Source organism: Homalodisca vitripennis, chromosome X, assembly GCF_021130785.1.
Source record: "Homalodisca vitripennis isolate AUS2020 chromosome X, UT_GWSS_2.1, whole genome shotgun sequence".
In the NCBI taxonomy this organism is placed as follows: Eukaryota; Metazoa; Arthropoda; class Insecta; order Hemiptera; family Cicadellidae; genus Homalodisca; species Homalodisca vitripennis.
In genome coordinates this window covers 8,370,924-8,391,473 of record NC_060215.1, presented here as the reverse complement: position 1 = coordinate 8,391,473, position 20,550 = coordinate 8,370,924, and the positions used below count along the sequence as shown (strand labels likewise).

The 20,550-nt window shown below is 35.0% G+C and overlaps 1 protein-coding gene across 2 annotated transcripts in view; it reads right to left on the bottom strand.

Annotated features, from left to right (window-relative positions):
- The window catches only part of LOC124368646 (T-box transcription factor TBX1-B-like), a 54,985-nt gene that overhangs the window by 2,782 nt on the left and 31,653 nt on the right, over nt 1–20,550 (bottom strand). For both annotated transcript variants that reach the window (XR_006922980.1, XM_046825887.1), the window contains exons 3-9: nt 19,173–19,341; nt 18,714–18,830; nt 17,237–17,393; nt 16,916–17,074; nt 15,804–15,871; nt 7,816–7,895; nt 3,887–4,052 (exon numbers count right to left, since the gene is read on the bottom strand). Coding sequence is in view for 1 of the 2 variants with exons in the window: in XM_046825887.1 (XP_046681843.1) it covers nt 3,887–4,052; nt 7,816–7,895; nt 15,804–15,871; nt 16,916–17,074; nt 17,237–17,393; nt 18,714–18,830; nt 19,173–19,341 (916 nt within the window). In the remaining variant the exon portion in view is untranslated. The remainder of the gene's footprint in view (nt 1–3,886; nt 4,053–7,815; nt 7,896–15,803; nt 15,872–16,915; nt 17,075–17,236; nt 17,394–18,713; nt 18,831–19,172; nt 19,342–20,550) is intronic.

Genomic DNA, 20,550 nt, shown 5'->3' with positions numbered 1-20,550 from the left:
GGTGATCAAGATTTCACACTTTAGAGAAATAATTGAACATATGTGTCGCACATATCAGTAAAGAAATTAAGCCATTGCCACTCATTGAGCTTTGACAGATTGCACCATTTAACAAAACACAACGACAACGACTCGTGTTTTATTCCGAAACCTTGTACATCAAACCTCGCTTGACGAGTAATTTAAAAATATTGGATTTTGGTAAACATCCATCCAAGGTCCCCTCAATATTCCTCTTGACGTGTTAACTGGTCTCATCGTGTAATTTCCTCAGTCTTCAAACTGTGTGAAATTCTATGTATCGGATTTATTAGAGGAAAACGAATTTACTTCTGTAATACCTCAATTTTATTTTAGACGTGTGCTATAGATGATTTATAGCGGTGCTAATGTACTAAGGCGCATAAGATACCATACAGGTTTTCAAAAGCCCTAGTAAAGAAAATCCTCTTTTCTATTCTTAACCTTGAGGTTTTAGTAAAAATCTGTAATAAATCTCTTGTAATCCCAGGTATCTTACCCTAAGAGGATAAAGTAATTAATTATATTAAAGTATTTGATTACCCTCTGTTAAAAAAATGGCTAAGGCTTGATTAGAGTTCCATGACGGAGAACGTGATATTAATTCTCGTGTTACTGAGTTTTATATAATAAATTTCACTTCCTGTTCGTTAAAAAAATAAATAGTTATGATATAAGAAGGATATGATAATCTTGTGGAATTAAAACTATAGTTTTGTTGAGTATAAAAATGATAATTGGTTAAATTTTAAAGTAAAATTTTGCCTTACATAATAAGGAAAAGGGTATCATTTATATGCTGGCTTAAAACATATATTTTTTAAATATAATAATATTTTTTATTTGTTTTTATATAAATGTTATTCGCTAATATGTCAACGATTTGAATTTCGATATAAATGTTCGTATTCTTCAGTCAATTTTATAGTATTTTTGTTTTAGAATTAGATTTTATTTGCTATACATTTTGACAATTTGTTGAGGTCTTCGAATAATGTTGGTGGAACATTCTGTAGACATCTCCATTTTTAGCCCTATATCACATAGATTTGTAAACATGGCATTTGCAGCATTTAAACTAGATATAATGTAAAAGCATATATAATATGCTTCTGAATTTTAGCGGTTCTTCATTAAACAGGAGTATTTTTACAAGTTGGAATTGTCTCTAAAATAATAAATAATTAAATTAGGCCCACAACTTAGATAAACTGTATAATTCATCGACCTCCACCGTTTGTGGAAATTGGAAAAATTCCAAAAAAAGTAAGAGAGAATTTCAAATGCTAGAAGAGCAGTATGAAGAAGATGAGGATTCTGATTACCCACACTGTGGACCCCTTGGCTTGTTTCAATACCTTTAACTCAACCATATACAAAACCTTTGTTGTATACAAAATTCAATTCAATTTACCGAGACAGTTTAAAGGCACATTGAGGAATGTTACGTTTAAAATATTTTATATAATTTTTAGATAACACATAATTAGAAAAAATATTTAGCCATAACCAAATGTTATAATTTGCACACATAAGGGTGTTTAACTAGTTTTGTCCACAATAGTTTTTGAGAAACAGGTTTGTAAAATTGGCCACTCGTCGTGGAAAAGATAGACCATATATGGTCCACTGTCACAGCAACTAAGCTTATGAAATCTAATACACTACATTTTTGGAATACTGCTGGAAATACAATTACAAATTTTTAATATTTATATATTTTAGTATCAACTGACACCTATCTACTTCATGGCAACTGGGCCAAAAGTCTACATTTCCAGTTGCTTGGAAATAACCTCTTAACTAATAATAACCAATGGACTATTTCTCTCAGTAATAATATCTTATATAAATATTAACAAGAGTACATTAAACTTTCTTAAATTTATTGAGTTAGGAGGGAAAATATACTTATAATTGTTCACAATGGGATAACATATTATTTAACGAGCCTTCAAGAAATATAGTTCAATAACATCGTTGCACTATATAAATTACATTGGTAGAACCAAAATAAAATGTTAAGGTGCGGTAACTTTATAATTTAATACTTTAACTACAATGAATAGCTTACCAGAAATTATAAAAGCAATACTGAACAAGAAGGATGATAGGTGTATGGGACACGAGAGTATCTGTATCAATATTGTAATTCTGTATATCAATAAGATTAGTAATATCAGTAATTTTATTGACTGAGTTTTAGTGAAGCCTTTCACTCGAGAGGCTTGAAAATGTAATTTCTGTCTGTCTTTCTATCGGTCTGTTTGTCGGCTAACGAACTAACATATCGCCTTGAAATATTTCCATGAAGCTTCATTAAAAAATTTGGAATCCATGAGCAAAACGAAAAATAATAGAATGGAAAGTCTATGTTAAAAGTCAATAACAACATTGGATTTTAGCGCAAACTTGCGCTGAAGTATCCTTCCTAGCTCACCGAAACTGTTATCATTTCAATACCACAATACTATGAAACCTAACTCAATTTAAAAAAAATGAGAATGTAGACTTTAAATATTGCATGAAATTTCATTTTTACATGGAAAAGAATGTGTTATATGATGGTACATTTCCAACCATGAAATTTGGCTGAGCGAAATTTGTTTGTACCTTTCTGTTGTATATGATTTAGTGTATGTTTATCTGACCGCAGAACATCTCGAGAATAAAATGGGGATTTGGAACTTTGCATGCAACCTCAGCGAAGGCTGTTATTCTAGACGTGGTAAGGTTAATTATATTCGTAGTGTAATTCGGTATCATTAAATGGACACATAACAGCAGTTTCAACAATACAATGTTATATAAGTTACTAAAATACAGTATCTTCTTTTGATAGATTAGGGGTTTACCAAATCTTAAAAGGGTTCTTTGTACCTCACAATTTTACATCACTTTTTATACTAGTTCAGCTGTGATTTTTTAGGCAGATGAAGAGAATCTTGTACTTTTGGAGAAAGTCGTATAAAAGTTAGGATCTATCCTAATCCGTATCTATAATATATAGCCTCGCTAAAACTTAATAAAAATTATTATACCACCGAGTTAACGCAAGGTTTGTCTGTGTTGACCATTTTACGCTGCTTGACAAATTGCGGTCCCATGGCATCCGAGGCGTGCCTCTCTTGTGGCTTAGTTCATTCTTAAAGTCACAGATCTCACGTTGTCAAAATTTTAAACAATGTTTCTAAAATTATTTATGGAGTCTCTCAAGGATCAATTCCCTGCCGTATTCTCTTCCTGCTTTATGTCAATAAAATATAATCCATGTCATAGAATCATCACTACCACAAGGAAGAATCGTGCAGTATGCGGATGATAAGACTCTTTGTTTTAATGAAACAAGAAATTCAGTTTTAGAACAAATAATCTTTGTTGCAGTAAAAAGTTGTGTCGAACATTTTTACAGCCTCAATCTAATAAGAAATTCTTCAAAATCCTAAGTTCTAAATTTTTCTATGCGCTCGACAGACTGCGAATATAGCCCAGTCATCGTGTTGGATGAGGCCATATTAGAAGAGGTCTGTTCCTCGAAATTCCTTGGAATTTACCTTGATCAAGGTTTGACATGGAGTTTTCATTTAAAACTCGTTTGAAACGCTGTTTAGTGTCGAACGCGCTTTAATATCGTGAACGAGTTTATGGCGTATAACTTGGAGACCGTGCTATCAGAAGACTAAAAAATTATTTGGGAAAAAGAGTTAGTGTCAAAATATATGTATAAATAAGAGTTCTATGTAGCATGTTTGTAAAAATTATTAGATACTTGATGTTTGCTATACAAATGTACTTTTTGTCTCCGCAATAAATACTTGACTATTGACTATAATATGTATATACGATGAGGTGCCCTTGATATTACCTTTGGACGGGCACATAGCCTGCCGCGTACCCTTGTAAGTGGTGATACACCGACCCGTAGTCGGCCAGGTAAGGTTGGGCATAGGAAGGGCTGCCGGGCACTGGGTAAGTGGCCCTTACTGGAGAGGAACATCCGCTATCGGAGGAACTTATCGGCAACGTTCCGTCTGGAACACACAAATGTATGTGTTACGCAACGAGTTTATTTGATCACATTTTGTATCCATACCGACTCATACAAAGATAGCACACATTGCAATAAAGCAGTATTAACAGTACTTCATATACAATACAATTAAAAATCTATAAATACTGAAATGAATATTGAATTTGCTTAGCTTAAAAAATAATTATTTTAAATAAAATACGTAACTACTATTATGTACTCCTATATGAAAATAAGACTTTATAAATTTTGCCTTTATAGTTTAGTCCATCACAAATATGTCACTTATTTATTATAATACATTATTTGAGATTTAGTTAGGAACAATGTTTAGGGTTTTAAAGACTTTTCATGTCAGACTACCTCCGCCTACCTCTTCGTCGTCTCTCTTGGGTAAGGCCCAGAGACGTACATAAACACTGTTATCCGATCAAAGAGATTTTCTCATTCCAAGTACGCAAACTGAATTCTTCTGATCAATGTTTTAAACAGCAAAAATCAACTAATTTCCAAAAAGGACGATCCCTTCCTCACCATCAACTACCGTCGGGTTCTATTCTGTCAGTCTTGAGCAGTCTTTCAGAAAATCGTTCTTAAGCAACTCAACAGTTTTCTGGAAAAGTTTGAAATTTTCAGTTCCACTCAATTTGGATTCAGATAAAAAAATGTACAGCAAATACTGTAACGAACCTCATGGAGCAAGTTGTCAGTGACCTACAGAGGCGTGAACATGTGCTAAGTGTGTTTCTTGACCTCTCCAAAGCATTTGAATGTGTGCATTTTGGAACATTGCTGCACAAATTTGTAAGGTGTGGTGTACGGGATCTGCCTTTAAAATGGCTTGAATGACCGGGAGCAGTGTGTGCATATTTAGAACACCATATCCTCAAAAGTAAAGATCACCCATGAAGTCCCGCAGGGATCTATACTTGGTCCAATTCTCTCTTTGATTTATATAAATGATCTGAACCAATTAATCCAAAGTGGAATTCAGTAAGCGGTTGATAAAACTCAAGGCCAGGGCAGTTAAGGACCAGGAAACAACCACATTTTCCAAACTGAATTCCTGAATTAAATTGTTATCTGAAAACAAACGAATCAAAATAACATTTCATAAAATTTGCATTGAGGAGTCAAGATTCTAAAGCAAATCCTTCACATCCACATGTGGATGATATTCTTTTCCAGGAAACACAACTCGCAAAATTCCTTGGAAGGTACCTAGATTGGGGTCTGATTTGGGATAATCACATCGACCAAGCCCTTGCAAAATTTGCATAAGGTATTTTTGCACTTAGCAACTTAATACAGTATTGCTCCATCGGAGTATTGAAGATGGCCTATTTTGGCCTAATCTATCCGCATCTAGGATATGGAATTAGACTCTGGGGTAGCTGTGTAAGACACGATTTGGAAAGTGTCTTCTAACTCCAAATGAGCCATGAGAATGATTTTGGGTTTGAGTGCCAGAGAGTCGTGCAGATATGCTTTTAGTGGGCTAGGATTACTGACTTTGCCCTGTCAATACATTATCAAGGTGAATCTTTACTCCTTATCAATGTGCGTTTTGGTTCGAAGCTGGGATATCCACCATCATGGAACGAGAGGTAGGGATAACTTTCGAATCCAGCACAGAACAAAAAGTTCCAGAAATGTGCCTTCTCAAGTTGGTGTTAGACTAATCAACAATCTCCTTGACGGTATCAAACAACGAAATGGAAAAAATTAAAAGCTCAGTTGAAAACCATTTTGGTGTCCAATGCATTTTACTCTGTTGAAAAGCTTATGACGAATCGTTAGGAAAATTAAGATCACAAACATTCACAAAATCAGGTATTGCAGGACCTGATCCGTAAAAGAGAAGTTTGATTGATGCCCTGTATCTTTGAGTGGGTCATTGTCAGCGAGAATGGTTATGTTGGATTTAGGTCTATTGTGATACAATTTTTATACTGTCTTTTATCGATAAACGTCTTTATTAGTTACAGAAGAAATAGTTGGAGTTTTACAATTGTAATAGCGTATTTCTGTTGCATATTAACATACTATTTAGAACGAATGTGACTTGATTAATTTGCATTACATTTGTCATTTGTCTCGTTTTAAAAATAATATTGCAAGAACTTCAGACAAGTGTGTTTTGAAATAATTTATTTATTTCAAGATGTTAAATTTTGAAACCATGGAGTGTGGTGGAGCAAAATAACTTAACTTTTTAATTGAGTTATATGCTGATTTGGATGTTGCATATCGTATCCTTATCTGATACTTCACTTGACTAAATGTTGTTTAACACACATTTTTTTCAACATTTAATAGCATTGCAATAATATTGAAACTCGCGGAACATTTGTTTTATTTCAGTGCAAGAAACGACCTACTAAAGTCTTTAAAACAGTAAAATTGTTCCTAATTAGGTTTAAAATTATTAATTTCTCATAACAAAAAAAGATTCTTAAATCAAGCAAAATGAATGTGAAATTATAAATATTAGTAAACTGTAACACCTTAAATAACAACTTTCACCAATTACACACAAATATAAATGTAACATGCATACAGTAAAACATTATTATTATATTGCATACAAGTTTTTCATTATTCAAGAACGCTAATCACAGAATAAGTGCGAATAGCTTATTTAGTAGTTATTGGCTATTACTAAATATAAGCGTTAATTAGGCATTCTTCAAACAATGTAAATATTTATTTATTACTCCTAAATATATAAGCGCTATATCAAAACACTATTGAATTAGACATTTCTTCAAACGATGTAAATATATATTTATTATTCCTAAGCATAAGCGCTATATCGAAACGCTATTGAATTAGACATTTCTTCAAACAATGTAAATATATACATTTATTATTCCTAAATGTAAGAAACTTATTGAAACGCTATTGCATTTGGCCTCACTTCACAAAGTATTTATGAGGTAAGAAATAAAAGTATTACTCGTAAACAATTTTGAAACAAGTGAACAAAGTTATTGAAGGTTGAAATGTTACCGAGGATATCATTTAATGACTATTACTATAAGGTGAGTATATGCGTTTGTTGCCTCTGTGTATACTGATCGATATAAGCCGTGATCGGCAAAGGGTATAGCGGGGGGGGGGCATAGCCGCTGCCTGCCTTGCCGGAACTCGAGAACGAGCTATTTTAGCCGCGGGAGACAGGCTCTCATATATTACTGACCCAGATGAATGTCTTCTGAAAAACGTGCCAGTTCCCTGCTCCGAAAAATACTAATTTGTTGTCTATTTGTTTGGATTGTAGTCATTTATCTAAATCAGGCTCTCTGTCTCACCCTTGGCAGCCTGTGGAGCCTGAGGACTCGCCTTCCGCAGTTGTGATCGAGCCTGCAGCTGTGTCATCGCTTCTGGTCCGCTGAAACAATATATCACTACAATCATTATGCGACACGACCTCCTTACTATAGTCTGATCACCTTTCTCAACCTTGGTAGGCTGTGGAGTCTGAGGACTCGCCTTCCGCAGTTGTGATCGAGCCTGCAGCTGTGTCATCGCTTCTGGTCCGCTGAAACAATATATCACTACAATCATTATGCGACACGACCTCCTTACTATAGTCTGATCACCTTTCTCACCCTTGGCAGCCTGTGGAGCCTGAGGACTCGCCTTCCGCAGTTGTGATCGAGCCTGCAGCTGTGTCATCGCTTCTGGTCCGCTGAAACAATATATCACTACAATCATTATGCGACACGACCTCCTTACTATAGTCTGATCACCTTTCTCACCCTTGGCAGCCTGTGGAGCCTGAGGACTCGCCTTCCGCAGTTGTGATCGAGCCTGCAGCTGTGTCATCGCTTCTGGTCCGCTGAAACAATATATCACTACAATCATTATGCGACACGACCTCCTTACTATAGTCTGATCACCTTTCTCAACCTTGGTAGGCTGTGAAGTCTGAGGACTCGCCTTCCGCAGTTGTGATCGAGCCTGCAGCTGTGTCATCGCTTCTGGTCCGCTGAAACAATATATCACTACAATCATTATGCGACACGACCTCCTTACTATAATCTAAGATCTAAAATAATGGTGTGTTTCTACGACAGTATTACTACTTGGAGTGAAGAGTTTATAGTCTATAATTTGTTTGATCAAGCTCTATCAGGGACTTTCTGTTTATTTCTCTAAATACAACAATAAAACCACAACATAATTTATTCCACCCATAATATTCTAAAACATTCTCGAATTAGAAGATGAGTACAAACTCCAATACGACTCTTTTCGAAAAGTTACTTTTGACGATAGAATGATTTCAAAGGTGTTTCAATGAGAGTTTTTGGCCATTCGTAGTCGTTCAGCAATAAAGAAGGAAGTAGCACATCGTTTCGAGGTCTGCAATATTATTTCTTGACCAGTTTGCTAACTAACTAAACATATAAATACTATTTGATTAAAATGGGAAGTTCGCCAACACTCTAAATGTACAGGAACTCTCTTGTTGAAAAAGTCTGAAGTTGTCTTTATTTAAGAACTTCGGCAATTCTCTTGGTGTAGTACTGCAGTCCTCCCTCTTAAACTGCTCATTTGGGGTATTTGAGAGGTCACGATTACATTACAGGATTCTCAAGTAATCTTTATTTAAGAAGTTCGACAACACTCTTGGTGTACAGGAACACTCTTGTTGCATGATTCTGAAGTTGTTTTTATTTAAGAAGTTCACCAAAACTCTTGGTGTAGTACTGCAGTTCTGCCTCTTAGATTGCTTATTTGGTAGATTTTTGACTTATTTGTCTTTGCCGATCTCAGTTAACAATACCACTGCTAGAAGAGCGTATTTAAGAGCTTATAATCGTTTTATATATATATATATATATATATATAATATATATATATATATCTTCAACTATAGACTTGATTTGAATGTGTAGAGCGTAGAGCGCAGAACGTACACAGCGGGACGAATGAGCTACGGCGACATTTAGAACCCGCCCTGAGCCGAGCCGTCACATGCTACCCATTCACTGTCACACCACCACTATTTATTGACCATCTGAGTCAACCATTTGCCGCTCCACCGTCTCATTGACGGATTTTATGATTTCTTCTCTCTATCAATATAACTTCCTATGCGATGTGTTTTCAAGTGTTCTTCTCTGGGTTGGGACTTTTATTACTCTGGATATAGATATCGTTACTTCTATTTTTTGAATATCCTTTGTGCCTTATTTGTTGTCTTTAAAAGTTGTTTTCATAAGACACTAAACTTAAGGTTTTTAATGACACCGTGATCCCAAAATATCAAGAACATACTTTAAAGTATTCTATTTTGTTTAGCTTAGGTCCAGAATCTGAGTCACCCTAGAGTTGGCAAGTCGGTAGTCAAGAGGAGTGCGTATGTACAGAGTGTTTCAAACTCTCGCTACCAAAGTTTGGAGTAAAATAAAACAAAATATGATGTGCAAGTAATGGTTTAATTTTTTCCTTAACTACCTGTCTGTCTGTATATTTAAAAAAGAAAAATTATATTTTTTAAACAATTCAACCGTTTTGATCAAACTTTAGTTAACTCTTTATAGATCTGTGATGAAAAATTTGTTTGGTTGAATTTGACGCTTGAATTTAAAAATTACGGCCTTTTGAAATATTTAAACTAAAATAAGGTATATATTTACAAAACAATAAAATAACTATTGGTAGAAAATATAAGAAAAAATCAAATGCAGTCTGTAGTATTTTAATTAGACAGAAAATAACTGATTTATTGCTGATTAATAACTAATATATACTCCACCTATATATGTCCCATCTCAGATTTCTTCACAGTAAGATTCAACAATTCGGCATTGGAATGATAGTGCCCAATAACGTATTTGAATTAGTAATGTATTTGTATTCAATCTTCTAGAATTGTAATTTTACTAAAACACACTGACATTAAAATATGTAATTTTAAACATAAACGAAAATGACCCATAGAGGTTTTTAAAATAACCCTTCACATAGTAGTATTATGTGAAGTACATAGTACATAGTAGTATCACATGACCAATGAAATGGCATGAATACGTCATACGGGTAGAGTAATAAAGGTTCACACAATAAGACCAGTCGACTATTTACGGAGAGTAGTAATGATGATGTCTTGTATCCGCACCACTTTCAAAAGGTTCACACAATCACACAATAAGACGAGTAGATTATTTACGGAGAGTAGTAATGATGATGTCTTGTATCCGCACCACTTTCAAAAGGTTCACACAATAAGACCAGTAGATTATTTACGGAGAGTAGTAATGATGATGTCTTGTATCCACACCACTTTCAAAAGGTTCACACAATAAGACCAGTAGATTATTTACGGAGAGTAGTAATGATGATGTCTTGTATCCGCACCACTTTCAAAAGGTTCACACAATAAGACCAGTCAATTATTTACGGAGAGTAGTAATGATGATGTCTTGTATCCGCACCACTTTCAAAAGGTTCACACAATAAGACCAATAGATTATTTACTAAGAGTAGTAATGATGAGTTCCGTATATGATGTACAACTGAAGCAATGAACAAGGTAGCTACTTACTAAAAACTGCCCTTATTTAAATAAACGCTCCAGACATTACTGGACATCTCTAATGTAAGTTTTTCCCATAGTGGAAGTTAAAGAACATAGATCATATTTGATTATTTTGAAGAACTTTGCTACTACTCGTGTTTTCATTCACACATTTATTAGAATATCAATCTTGTGGAGACACCCTTCTGCAGTCCCAGTAGGAGTTTTGTTGATTTCAGAAGAATATTTTAAGAAAGATAGAGCATTACTGCATGATCTCTACAAACGTTCATACATACACTACTAAACAATCATAATCCTTTACAAATACCATTATTAATTTTTGGCCAAATCTAACTGCCGTTTATTTATCACAGCACATTTCAATCAGAGAAGTAGACTGAACTTCCACAACATAGACTGACAAAGTTAGGATCATCAATCAAGAAAACCAACAAAAATTTTAAATAAATTTTTTTAATCAAACTGGAAAGAAACGTTTTTAAAAGAAATGACTTAATTACAAAATAATACCGATTTACATTAAAAGATTATTTAGGTTGTGGAGTGGAGGTTTTGTTTTACTTAGGCTAATGCTTATGCATACATTATGATACAACGTAAGATTCTGTAAAATTATATTAAGAATAGGACGTTCCAATTTCATTTGACTTTGACTGATTCTGAAGAGTTTTGTCCCTTTCAAATATGCAAAGTACAAAAATCAAAATTTGCAGTGACCAGCTCTTCTACAGAAGTAATGATATCAGAAATGCACAACGCAAAGTTTTTGAAGTGAATTATTTCATTTTTCATGAATTTGTACACGGTTTGATAGAAATATATTTCCTGTTTACAATTTCGGAGCGCACAATGGTTGTCCACTTCGAACACTGCGAATACTGTCAAAATACGTTAAAACATTAATTAAACGTACAACTAACAGAGTAAGTGCCTCAGTGTTGACTCAGCTAATCTCAGCGGTTGTTTAACTGCACAAAAGGATCACTGTGTGTTATTGTTCTATTTTAATCTTGCTCGATAAAATATACTTATATGATATTTCTAAGTGCAATAGGAACATGTTATACTAACGACTAACCATTTTAGTTTTGGTTTCCTTGGCATTGAAACAATTATAACACACTATCAATATGACAATATATTAATTGTGTTATTTTATTATTTTTCTATTTGGTGAAATAGTAAAAAACATTACGTGATAGATGATTGTTAAATGACAACATACGAGATCTTGAATGCCACACAAAAGCATAGTGGTGCTCATTCACACAATTTCCTTAGTTACAGATTCATATTTATTAAACTCTTGTATTCTATCATATTAAGTTATTTCGCCAAAAACTGATTACGAATTCCTTCTGTCCTGTCCGTTTGAAAGACAATAGCGAGTGCGGCGAAAATGAGTACCCGAAACCTCATTTGGTGGAATACGGTTCAAGATGGACCGGGAAAAATTCGTCGACGAGTAAGTCCTACAGACAGCGTGGAGGTGGAATCCATTTTAAGATTCTACCATGGAACCGAACATCACTCTAGCGATTCGTCTATGCCCTCGCGAAACCCAGATCGTCACTAGGCTTACTGTTAGACGGTCGATAAACGTAGAAACCCATAGGACGCGCTGATGCAGCTCGAAACCGGTTTGATTCTGCGGCTATGAATGCAGAGCATAAAGCCTCTATAAGGCGCTCAGTGCTGAGGCTCCCGATGGTCTGAGAAAGAGAGGTGCTGAGAGACATATCCAGCATGTGACCTTCCTACTTTGGGAAAGACAAAAAGCTGTAACCAAGAATCTTGAAGGAATAGGGGACCAACATTACGCCTTGCCATCTTAAACCTGAAACGGTAGCGACAATCGTCAACGCTCTCTTCCGACTCATTCCATTGACATGCAGCGGAACTTCAGTGCACGGTACCTCCTGATCGATGTCAGGACTATCTGAATGTAATCGTCGACTGTCGTACAAGACCGAAGAAAGCAGAAGATCGAAGGTGGTCACCGCCGTACGTCGCATGAGATGATTCTCTGGATGTATCATAGGAATGCATTAATGCTGATTGCGATACGACTCTCTGTTTAAATGGAAAATCAAAGGAAAGTATGAACAACAGGCGAAAGTTTTGTTGAGACCTGAATAACCCCCCACCTTTGCACATCCACACTTCCAAAGTCTCAATCTCACAACAAAACTCCTCAAGACTAATTTTTTGAACCTCCTCTTTGCGAGTGGAGATATAGGTGTGGGCCTACCACAATGATAGAAGACACACGTCCTAGAAGTAAACTAAATCCACTATCCTTAGAATCCACCTGATCAAGGTTTATATGGAGTGCTCACATCCCGACTCCAGTTTGTACCAATTTGCCTCACATTATTGTTATAGGTCTTAACCAAATAAAATACTGCCCAGTCAGATACTGATGACGGCATATGATGGTCTGATTTATCACATCTTACCTATGGATTGGTGTTGTGATGCTTTAGTGCAAACATTACATTTTTGAGAGTCTTCAAACTTAAAAAGGAAGCAATTAGCATCATTTTGCGAACATGAGTTTCAGAGAGTCGTGCCGACCAGCCTTCAAAACCTTCAACTGGTTAGCTCCTGCCCTGACTATACAATCCTGACAGTTTCATTCTGTACGCCAAATGTACCCTGGTTTAGGGCCGTGACGTTCAACGTCCCTGTAATTGAAGATGGAAAATTGGCGATGACTGGAGTGAATGAGTTCCAAAATTTTATGTGTTGAATGTGACACTGTATTAATGATTGCAACTTTCATATTAAAATGGATGACTTATACCAAAAATGTTATATTATTCTACGGAAGTAAATGTTTCAGTTGAATTTGAGGATGGTCCGCTGCGTCCTACGATATGCCCGTATGCGCATTTGATCTCGTAGGCTGCGCAGATGACGTAGTCGTAATCATTGAAGATGCGTAGCCACGACGAGATCGTTCATGCTCACTCCACGGAGAATACCCACTGACTGATGCGAGGTATATGGATGTGATGCACGATAGCCGCTTGTGGTACAGTGAACACATGCCAGATGGAGGCAGCAAGTTGTTAAACGTCCCCTCACAGCAGGTTCATTAGGAATATATGCGGCCCATAGAAGATACAAGAGACGACACTCTATGACAAGCGTAAACACCACACTTATGCGTCGCAGAAGTTCGGTATGGAAATCATAATGGACCAAAAAGTACTGTAGTGAGTTATAGGGGCTGAGTATACTGACTGATACATGTACATTATATGAAACAGGATAGATTTGAGATTCAACAGTAACCACAAATTCACTAGACTGTCATAGTACCAAAAGTTACTGTAAGTGAGTTTATGGGGGCCTGAGATCACTGGTCCTGATGCATGTTCAGTATATAACAGTACAGTAGATTTGAGATTCAAAAGTAACACATGCTGTCACTAGAGCTGTCATGAGACCAAAAGTTATGTAGTGATTATGGGCTGAGTATACACTGTCTGATGCACTTTCAGTAATATGATACTGGTACTGTAGATTTGAGGATTCCATAGTAACACATGCTGTCCACTACTAAGCTGGCCATGATGACCAAAAGTTACTGTATTGATTTATTGGGGCTGAGTATCACAGTCCTGATCACTTGTTTCAGTATATGGACAAAGTACTGTAATTTTGAGATTCAATAGTAAACACATGCTGTTCCTAGAGCTGTCATGAGGACCAAAAGTTACTGTATTGAGTTTATGGGGTCTGAGTATCCCAACTGTCTGATGCATTTCAGTATATGAACAGTACTGTAATTTATATTCAATAGTAACACATGCTGTCACTAGAGCCTGTCATGAGGACCAAAAGTAACTGAAGTGAGTTTATGGGCTGAGTATCACTGTCTGATACATGTTCGTATATGAACAGTAGATTTGAAGATTCAATAGTAACACATACTGTCACTAGAGCTGTCACGAGTATTGACGGGAACACACAAACCTAACCACTGTATGCTTTATATTTCAATTACTGTTACAAAAATAAACATTTATTTTCAATAAATCAAATTTGTTTGTGTTAAACTTGGAAAAGAAAACTGAGAAAATAAACAAAACATATTTTGTTTAACCCCAAGAAAGTTTTTATTTTAATAAAATATATTTTAATGCGAATAATTAAGTCGCATGTAGCTTTTAAATGATTTGATACGCCTTTTAATGTATAGATAGATCCCTAATCCCATCGTGCCATATAGACTGTAATTACAATACAATTACTACATCAGTGTAATCAACGTGGTTACAACAGTTTTTCATTCTATAACTTCTACTTTACAATTATTCCTGTTTATTGATACAGGGCTCTAAGTTCATCCTTATACGGATTATCTCTCTTATAGAAATCCGTTTATTTTTAATAAACCATATACAACATATTTAAAACCTTTGCTTGCACTCTTTACCTAATTGTATATGTATTCACAATACCTTCATAACATGCACACCAATACTCCCAGGATTGTTTTGGACAAACCATACAACCCATAAGCAGTCCAGGTCGTTTTTGTTCTGTAAACTAAATTTAAATATTTTTTGTAATTTTTAATCCTATTTTTAAAAATAGTCCGTATTTTTTTTAAAAATATTTTATAAACAAGTAGTTGTTGTCATTCAATGTATAAGTGGAAAAGTTTAAGTATGATATACCATTATACAAATATAATGAAAGAATAATGTATTAGTATGACTACTCCCACATTTACTTTCCTCTTTCCTCTACACCCACACAGGCTAAAACACACATTCCTCTCTCCCCACCCGCAAAGGGCTGGAATTGCTGTGGTCTTTCTGGACTAATATTTTTATTATTTGTTTTGTTAAATATTTTCGTGATTATAGTTTTATAATTAATTATCTTTAATTTACTATTCATCTAACACCACAAAACATATACAACTCTAAAAAATGTTTTTAGATTTATGTTACAATCTGGCATGATGCACTGATTCTCTAATTCACACCTCAAACGTTGTTGGCCTTTTGTATTCTTTGACTGTGATAGTAAGTGATTAAAAAGGTTTTGATATTCAATTGCTGCTAAGAGAGAAACAAAATTATACAAGAGAGTTGTCACGTAATATGTGGAAAAACACATGCAAACAATGGAAGTTCAACTATGAGGTAAATCTAATAGAACGATTATTCCACTTACCAGTCCTCCTGATCACAGTCCCTGAATCCCTTGGCAAATGGGTTGCTGGCTATCTTCAGCTGGGTTATCTAAAGTACAAAACACGAATTTATTAAAACTTTAGACTTGCATTCTACATTCACAAACAATTCTAAATCATATTAAGATATCAAACATAATACAATAACACAATAATAATAATCCTTTATTGCATTATTTGTATAGTATAAATTGTATTGAAGTCGTCAACAATAGATAGTCCCCTCATGGAGACATTCACACACATTCAAATATCCTAGCGGCTCATCATGAATTCCTCAACAGGGTAAAACGAATTGGACTCCGAAAGGCGTTTGAGATGAGTTTTAAATTGATTTTTGTTATCAGATGTTTTTATATTTTCAGGGAGTTTATAGATTAGTCTGACACCAACTTGTTGCGGTAAGTGCTGTAATAACGTCAGTTTGTGTTTGTGTGTTTCTGCCTCTGGTTTCATATTGATAAACGTCAACGCCACGAATCAAAACGCATCTAAATCTGCACTACACGACTCTCTATAATTCATTTTGCCTATTATTATAATAGCTTTTTTGAAGTCTGAAAACTTGCTTCATTTTATTTTTAGCACAACCCCTCCAGGGTCTCACTTCATACGCAAAATGTGAATGGATTAAGCCATAATAGGCCATTTTTAAAACTTCCGGGGAACAGAAAATTGCCTAAATTTCGCATGGTTTGGATGCCTAAGGGACTCTAGCACAAACCATATTAACATGCTCGGTCCAGGTAAGCCCCCTATCCAGGATCATTCCCAAAAATGTTTCCGAATTAGTTTCTTCTAAAGAGACATCATCCACAAACACAGCCGGCCGCATGGCACGATTATGCGGACGAAGACAAACATTTATGAAATTAGAATTATATGGATTCGTTTTCAAATTAATTACAATGAAATACTAAATGCTTGCATTTAAGTCCATTTACGAAGTAATTTCTAACTATTGTATTGAGAGTTGTGTCGTCAGCTTAGTGAACTAGTATTCCATGATTACGGTTGTGATCCTGGTCTCGGGGCTAAGTAAGCTACAGTAAAATGTATAATTATGAGGTTGAATGGTGTATATATAACTCACCCTCTGGTTCTGGTACGCAGTGACGGCTGTGAACCTGGTCTCGGGGAAGATGAAGGTTTTAAAGTTCTGACAGTTAGGAGGAATACCTGGCTCTTCCTTGCCTGGGACGTATATCACATGAAATCTCGGTTGGTATTTGTGCATAGAATTGAGAATTATCTGCAACATCATAAAGTAAACTATTAAAATCTTTCTTTTTAAGTTTTAAATTTCAGCAATCATGTAACATAATAATACTAATTATCGCCGGATAATGTTGTGGGTCTCAGAAGGAACTAATTAACATAACTATAGCCGAAAGAAGCACAATTTAATACTTGCATGTCCATTGTCGTCTAGCTGGTTATTTGTCAGCTTGAGTTTGTCGAAGGAGATGATCTGTTTGGTCCACTGGGCACCAGTAGCCGGAGAGTCTGGGTGTACGTGGACTCTGGGTGGGGAGATGGGGTCGGCTTTGCCAGCAACCACCCAGGTTGAACTAAACACGAACATAAGTTGTGTTTGATTTGTTTGTGTAATCCTGCAATATGTTGCGTTAATTTTCTACGCCAAATTTAACTTACTTCCCGTCGTGCATGAAGTGATACTCATTCACTTGTCAGGATACTCCTACAGGATTATACAGCTACAGTACAGTAGTCTGTATAATTATTTGCACTTTTTAAAAGCAGTGAGTTCGGTATGCAGATAACTTATGAGGTCTTTAGACGCTTTCTCTTCGAAAAGTACCTTTCTACAACTTAAAAAAACATCGATCGTGTGATGTCATTCACATACGTTAAGGAACCTACATTAGTCTGTTGGAGCCTTTTTAAGCATATGATTTGAAGGTTATAAAAGTGGAAGATGGTGGATGGAAGAAACTTAATTTGTTAAATTCGATCCTACAACTTGTTACTAATCGATTAAAAGAAGACAAAAAGTGAAATCCTAGTCCAATTATAAATTCTTTTCACCTTTCCAACAAAACAAGCAGTTATTTAGAATTAGAATGTTAAAGTTTTTTTATACAATTTGTCTTTCCAAGAACGATGTAGTCGTATTAAATATTGTTGTTATGAAAACTTCATTATGTCGTTAAAGTTGTATTCAAACGTGTTTTATATTTTCTGTCTAAGGACAACACAGCAAAAAATAAAAACCAGAAAGTAACAGTTATGGACTGGTTACAGTTCCTTGGCAGGGTAAAACAAAGTAGAAATAAAAGAAGAATTTTGTGTAACCACACACGAGTAATATGCTAAACGTTCATTTGTCTCTTTTAACCATTTCAAAAAAATGAATAATAAAAAAATTCTATATCTTTAATGTCAAGTGCTTAATAAATTTATCCCAGAGAACTGAACTTTATTTTCTTATTAAAAATTAAATTAATAGTTTTCCTGAAAACGTTTGAGTATTTTATATTTTACTTGCCCTCACTATTCTTTTATTGTATGTCTTAACTTTTGACGGTAATGAGATAAATTAACACTCAAGATGTAGTTAATTATCAAATACGTGTTTAAATAGTTCGTTGTATTTTAATTTTATAAAAAGGTTATGTTGTTGAGAAGGGATTTTCTAAGAATATACTTTCGTATTCTCCTAAATTTATTTTGCACGCTCTAGGATTACTTATGATATGTGCAATAATTATAATTGTTTTTGCATTTTACTTTTAGTAGGCCATAAACTATTTAATAATCTTTTATGAAAAATCAGCTAAAAATAACTATTTTTAGCCTCGCTGATAGTAGATAATCCTTGTGTTTCAAAATTATGAGTAACAAATCAGAAAACCCCACTGTAAACTAACCTGTGGAACGCGTATCTATATCGCTTATCATCAACAGGAACAAAATCCATCATGAGCATGTATTCTGCAGTAGGCTCCAGTCCGTACAGTCGGGCTTGGAAGGTAGGGAACATCCTCCTGAGATAGAAAAGAACATTTGAGATTAAGTGCAGAGAAAGATCTCTGGTAATTAAACAAGGTCTTTAGATGAAATCTATAACAACTGCTTAACACTAAAACTTATCAGTTTTCTTAACCGAAGTGTACGGAACTAATTTTATTGTACATTTATTTTTGTGTTCCAAAATATAGCTTAGAATTAAGACTAAAGTGACAGATTCTATACAATGCGTGAATTGTTTTTACAGCAATAAAGACATTTATTATTATGACTGTATGTGCATCAAGCTCTACGAGCCTCTACATGTAATTTGCAAGGTACTCACTATACATCTAATGATAATGTGAATGTAACCATACCTTCCAGCTTTAGTAACAATCATCTCTGTGCCAAGCATATTGAACTCCTCCCACAAAGATTTCATCTCAAGAGTAGAGGTGACCGAAGCCAGTCTCGGGTGTGAGGTGTTATCACCGGATGGTTTTTCTGCGGATAGCTCCCCTTGCTTGCTGGTCTGACTGATACAAGCTGTCAGACACAGAAGTGGTACAATACATGCAAATAATTTATACAAATATATATATATATATATATATATACATGTATATACGTGCCCACATATAAATGTGTAAAATATGTACAACGATTCAAATCTAAACAAAAATTAGCAGCAGTTTAAATTTACAAGACTGAACTTAGTATATAAAATAGTTTTTTTTTTCTTTGTTTAAAATGTGTTACTGGCGATGGCAGTTTTAAAAGGATAACAGGATTTCGGACATTTGCCATCGTTATATGTTACAAAATGTATAACACAACGTTTTGAGGATTGAAATTTACCCTCTTCGTCAGCTATACAGAAAAATTAATACATAAACATTTACCTAAAACCTACAACGTGCGGCAATGGACTGCCACTAAAAAAGGAATCACACCCGAAAGTCCTGACGAAGATATCCCTACGAAAATGGGACACTAAAAATAAAATCAATGTTGCAAATTCCTGTGGTATCGCGGCGTGTGATCTCAAAGAAATGTGACAGAATGGCGATGGTCGGGAACGTAACGGTAAAGTCAGCCGCTTCCAGCCTATTTTGGCCTGTTTGGTCCTAGATCGAGATTTCATGGTGTAGCGTCGCCCATTTGTGACAGAACAACAAACGGCGTTATTCCGTTAAATTTTGTTATAATTATTAAATAATCTAAACATATTGTTTTGTTGAAATACAAGTATGTGGATCCGTATCCTTATCTTGTGTTTAAACAAATTAAAAGAATCGCTGAGATTATAAAACTTAACCAACTGCCTTTTATAATGAGGTGTGTATATAGTGTGGTTTTTCTAGTTCTTTCATTTTTAGTTGGGGGAAGGAAGGAAAGGCACAAATCCCCGGTCACGTGTGTTAACCATACTATTATTTTTTTTTCTATTACATACATTTAGATTGTTTATAATGAAACTGCCCTTTTAAAACTATTATTTAACCTGTTTTACAATGATAAAACAACAACATTTGATAATCGCGGTCAAAGTTATTTGGTACAGTTTGTATGGAGACTCAAGAGCCCCAGAGGTTTAGACGAGCCTCGCGCCCCGACGCACACACACCGTCACACGCTCAGCCCGGCCTACCTGCAGTCATTTTTTTCGATGATGTACATATGTACTACGCTATAGTCTACAAACTCCAAATTTTACTATTTTGTATTGTTAAATTCTTGTAATGTTTTAATTCT